General features: G+C 35.7%; 1 protein-coding gene across 1 annotated transcript; it reads right to left on the bottom strand.

The window, feature by feature from the left end:
- Positions 1-4,693: 4,693 nt before the first annotated feature.
- On the bottom strand, positions 4,694-5,629 carry LOC110318812 (olfactory receptor 4C15-like). Its single transcript, XM_021194092.1, has one exon. The coding sequence runs from the start codon at positions 5,627-5,629 to the stop codon at positions 4,694-4,696; it is 936 nt and encodes a 311-aa protein (XP_021049751.1).
- Positions 5,630-5,922: the final 293 nt, after the last annotated feature.

Below are 5,922 nucleotides of genomic sequence, written 5' to 3'. Positions count from 1 at the left end.
GCCATCATTGGGAAGAGAGGCCCCTTGGTCTTGCAAACTTTATATGACCCAGCACAGGGGAAGGCCAGGGCCAAGTAGTGGGAGTGGTTGGGTAGTGGAGCAGGGGCAGGAGGGGGTGGTATAGGGAACTTTCAGGATAGCATTTGAAATGTAAATAAAGGAAATAAAATAATAATAAAAAAATTACAGACTATATAAAAAAAGAATATCCCAGGGATAGATTAAATGGTGTGTTGTTGATTGTATTATATCTTTGACTTGGAAGTCACATTAGCTTTTGCTGAGTACTCAGTATTGATAAGTTATTTCTCCACCCAAGATGCGTCAATTTAAGCCAGATTGGAACATATAGAGGCATGTTTATTGGGAAACCAGTTTTGCGTAAGTTCACTGGTCCATAGGAATGAGGCCAGGGAAGTCACCCTGGGGAGGGAGACAGTGGAGAGAGGGGAAGAGAAAAATAGATAAAGTATGTGTAGAGCAAGAAGGGGGGTGAAGGAAGAGGAGGAGGAGAAGGAAGAGGGAGGGGGTAGAGAACAAAATGTTTGCATCATATAGGAAAAGGCCTCTGGAGGAGGAAAATCCCAATTCCTGTGCTGGAAAATTCAGGAATGAAGGCAGGGTATGTCAGGAGAGCCTGGAGGCCAGGTTCATTTTAGTATGTTAAATATGCACCTCAGCTACTTGGCCTGGGTTTGAATCCCAGCATGTATTTTCATGAGTTGAGAGGACAACATAATCTCCATTCAGGCCCTGGCCTGACCTCAAAAAGAAAGTCATCAGTCTCAGGAACTAGGCCAAAAAGGAACCAGCTCCACAACCACTGTCCCCTAAGTCATTAATCCTAGGAACTAGGCCATAAATCACCAGCTCCTGGAGCAAGGTCATAAAATCCCCCATCCAAAGAACAGCTTGGAGAAAACCACAAGAATGGGAAATATCTTATGTCAGGATGGGTCTTCTGTGCTGGGAAGCCCTATATAATTTGGGTATCTCATTCTGTGGTTAAATGTTTATGGCATAGGAATGCAGAACATGGCCATTTGACACAAGCTAATCAAAAACCAATCATGTAGCTTCCCCAGCTCCCACCAGTGTAATTTTAGATTATCTAATTTAGTCTTAATGTCTCACCAAATATAGAAGAATTAATATAGTAGCCATTCGAAATTGTACTACATCACTGCTTTGGCCCTTACTAATCACATTAAAGATTATTTAACCCTTCTGTAAAACTCCTCTAGCCCTTCATAAAAAGGGCCTGTGAACTATTCTGGGGTTGCCATATTTGATGGATGGTTGACCCCACATGCTGGTTGTTTCTGCAGAATAAATGCTCTTTGTCTTTGTACACTATTTGAATCTGGGGTCTTCAGCGATTCTCAGACCCTAACAGTCAATTCAATTTTATTGTTTTCTAAGACTAGTGAAGTGTTGGAAGAGTTGGATTTATATATATATATTTTTTCTTTAGTTTTCATCTATTAAAATGTTTTCTCTTCACACTATGCTTCATAAAATCTTCATTGAAGAAATATTTGCTAAAAATATGTGAACTATTCTTTGTAAGATGAAGCATCTCAGCAGCACTGTAAGACATCAATACTAACAATACAGCATAACTAGAAGTCAAACTACATGCTTTGTTATCTTTTAATTTTTATTCAAATTCAGTTCATTACTGTCTTTTAAACAATCTGAATTATTTATTGACATTGTTTACAGATAAAATGTGATCAGTTTAGCTTGCCTATAGTTAAGTTTCTCTTTGGTCATGTGACTACCTCATTAAAATCAACTCAAAGACCAAATTACCAAGTCACATCTCTTATTCTAGCACAATCTAAGATGGATCTTAGGTATCACTTTGATGACGACACTTGACCTAAAATACTGATGTAGTCAGCCTATTTCACCTATTCTGAGAAAAAACAATACATCCCAATGAAAGCAGATATAGTAGATTATTTTTAATTTCCATTTTTTGTTGATTTTAATATTCCTAACTTTGTACATACAACTTTATTTCACATCTTTAATTTTTTTAATGTTTGACAGTTTCATATTGAGTTGTAGTCAGTTTTACACACTATTCTCCTCTTTCTTGTCACTTTCCCTCCTGCTGAATACCCTTTCCACAAATCTACCTCCTTTTGTCACTTCTATTTGTATGTGACTCAAGGATTATAAAGAGTTTCTTGCCAGAGTGTGAGTAAGAAGTTATCTACAAAAGCAAGAACAATTTCTCAGTGACCATAACCACAAGCAAAGTGACACACACCTTCAAAAAATTGACTATCAATAGATCCATAGAGAAGAGTAAGGTTCCAAAATAGATTATTCATAGGTTCAGTATTACGCAGAACATATGATTATTTAGAAAGAAGTTTGAAAAGGAACCACTTAGCAAAACAGTACTAGAATTTCCCTCTACTGCCTATGACCCAAAAATACTAGTGACTTTTCTTCATTTGTGTGTGTGTGTGTGTGTGTGTGTGTGTGTGTGTGTGTCTGTGTCTGTGTCTGTGTATGTGTGAAATTGTTTGTCTCTCAATATTTCATGAAGAGGAGAAGTAGACAAGAATGCCAAAGACACATAAGTACTTTCTCATTTTTTCCATGGAAAGAATGTGAGGAATTAAGACTTGGCTTCAGAACATCTGAACAAAGTGTGAGCATTTTCTAGGAACAAGTGCACAACAAAGGTTTGTCTATTATCTGTCTGCCTTGTGGTAGGACCTGATCCTTATCTCCCTCTTCACATAGTGTTTCTTATTGTGGAGTAGATCATTTGTCCCTGAGAATAAGTATGAGGAATGGATATCTGGAATGGCTTGCCCAGTTGTTTAATGAAACTATGCTTCAACATTTAAAATAAGACTGCAAAGATAAAACCTCATTCTGGCTTTAATGTTGCAAACAGCACAGATTAATTCTATTCTGTCATACATATTTATTATTTTAATATTCAGAATTTCAATGAAGACTCTGGTAATGACATATAAGGTAAAAAGAAATAATTTTCAAAAAAAGGAATAAAAGAAAAAAACTTGGGAAAGAAACACTCATTTTTACTCCTACTAGTTTAAAGAACAGAATTTTGCAATATTCTACCAAAAAAAATTAATGAGGTTAACACACTATTCTCCTCTTTCTTCTTACTTTCCCTCCTGCTGAAACCCTTTGTTTCCCCAATCCAGCACTTTTTTTCAAGTATTTTGAGTCTGACTCAATGAGTATAAAGAGTTTCTTGCTAGAGTGAGAATAGGATGTTATCCAAAAGAGCAAGAACAATTTCGCAGCGACCACAGTCATGAAGAAATTGACATAACCCTCCAGCAACTATTAACTACCAATAGTTCCTTAGAAGTATAGGGTCTCCAAATGGATTACTTTTATATCTTCTATGTTGATTTTGCTTTTGCATTATTAGGTATTTCAATTCAAGTATTTTAGGTTTATGGTATTAGAGCTTCCATGGTAATTTTAGGATGTCTTACTATAGTTACTGTAATTTAAAAAAGAAAAACATTGTCAAAGTAAAAAAGTGGGGTGTATAAACCCTGCATAGTTAAACGAAGGGAATAGAGAGAGAATATTTCTATATTAAAGAATGAAATGATTAAAATGGTAGTAAGATCATATAAAATCAGAACTTGATGAAAACCTTAAAATAGTTCTCCCTCCCAAACATTGCAAATCTTGGTCGTATTTCTATCTTCAGCTCTTAGTTAAGTTGTTTTGTTTTTTTTTTTTTTCCTTTTCCATTTCAATTTCTTCAACAACTTCTTTTATGTACATGTACATTTTCACTTGGCATGATTTTGGTGTATTTATTTTCCTTATTTGAACACATTTTATTTTATTTTAAAGACCTATTTATTTATTTTACATTACGTGACTATACTGTTGCTTTCTTCAAAATACCAGAAGAAGACATCATATGACACTATACACCATTGAGAGCCACCTTATAGTTGCTTGGAATTGAATTCAGGACCTTTGAAAGAGTAGTCAGTGCTCTTACCTGCTGAGCCATCTCTCTAGCCCTTGAACAATTTTAAATTCAACAAAATTTAGAAAAGAATAGTGCTACATGCACGCATTCTAATAGGTAACTTGCTTGCAACATTTCAGTTCAGAAACAAGAGTATAAAATTAATTAATATAGATTTCTATATGACAATATTATATACTTTCTATTTCTGTGGTACAACATGATAGAAACAACTTACAGAAGAAAGAGATTTTTACAGGGCATATGTTACCAGACAGTTAGAGTCAATGATGAAGGAACAGAGCATGAAGCTGCTACGGCTGAGAAAACATATCTTAAACCACAAACATGAAGCAGAGAGAACTAAGTTAAAATTAAAAAGTTTTATGAAATCTTAAAAACAATCCCAGTGATTTCCTCCAGCAAGTCCACATCTTCTAATTCTTTGTAAACAACCACTAGTGAAAACCAAGTATTCAAATTCCAAACACTTATAGAGCCAATCTCATTCAAACTATGACTACTTAGTTGTCAAATCATAGTGCAACTGTGAATCTCCAGTTAGACAGTTTTTCAGCCTACAATATTGGTGCTCTATCTATAAAATGCCATCTCCTTTTTCTGTGTAATAAAGTACTTGCTGAGGTAAATATTGACCTCTTTATTCTGTACCTTAAAATCTGTAAGTGTAAAATTCTAAAATTTGTCAGAGACCATTCTAAATCTGTTCCACATTCTCCTAATGGCATTTTTCATTTCTTTATTTCTGAAAGTGTAAATCAAAGGATTGAGCAATGGAGTCATGATGCCATCAAACACAGCCACGTTTTTCTCAAAAGATGATGCAGATGTAGATCGTGCATATATGAATATGCATGGAACAAAGAATGAAACCACAACAGCAATGTGGGATCCACAGGTGGAGAGAGCTTTCCATCGCCCTTCAGAACTGTGACTTCTTAGAGAGAACAAGATGACACCATAGGAGATTAGCAACATAGAAAAGATTATGATGCAAATAGACCCACTGTTGGCAAACACTAAAAGGCCATAAATATAAGTGTTAGTGCATGCCAACTCCAGTAATGGGAACAAGTCACACATGAAATGATCAATGACATTGGGTCCACAAAAAGGTAGCTGTAAAGTGAAGATAATTTGTATGATGGAATGCAAGAATCCCCCTGTCCAAGCTATCCCCACCAGAGTGCCACAGAGCCTCCAGTTCATTATGGAAGAGTAATGTAAGGGCTTGCAAATAGCTACATATCGGTCATAGGCCATAGATATTAGGACAATCACTTCCACTGCAGCAAAGAAATGTTCAGCAAAAATCTGAGTCACACAACCTTCAAAGGAAATGGTTTTGCTGTCATTGATGGAATCAACAATCATTTTTGGTGTGATGACTGAAGCTATGCATGCATCCAGGAAGGACAGAAATGCCAGGAAGAAGTACATGGGTGATCCAAGCAGTGCAGGAGTGCAGAGGATTGTCACTGCAATTATTATGTTGCCTCCGATTGTTGCCATGTAGACAAAAGAAAATACAACAAATATTATTTTCTGAACTTTTGGGTTCTCTGAAAGTCCCAAGAGGATGAACTCTGTTACAATAGTTTGGTTTGGCATGATAGTCAAAACAATCTTAACAAGTTTTTATTTATATTTGTATTTAGTCATTTATATATGTATGTATGTTCTTTTTGTCCTTTGTGATATGTGTGTTTGTGCACGTGCAGGTGCTGTAGTCTGTGTAGAGGTCACAGAACAATGATCAGGAATAACTTTCTCTCTATTCTGTGAGTTCTTAGATTTGAACATAGGTAGCCAATCTTGATGGCGAGTGTCTTTGACATTGAGACTTCTATCTTGCCAAAACTGTCATCATTTAAATCTGTAAGTATTAGGAAAAAAATGCTTCA

Source organism: Mus pahari, chromosome 3, assembly GCF_900095145.1.
Source record: "Mus pahari chromosome 3, PAHARI_EIJ_v1.1, whole genome shotgun sequence".
NCBI lineage: Eukaryota > Metazoa > Chordata > Mammalia > Rodentia > Muridae > Mus > Mus pahari.
This window is presented reverse-complemented; position numbering and strand designations above follow the sequence as displayed.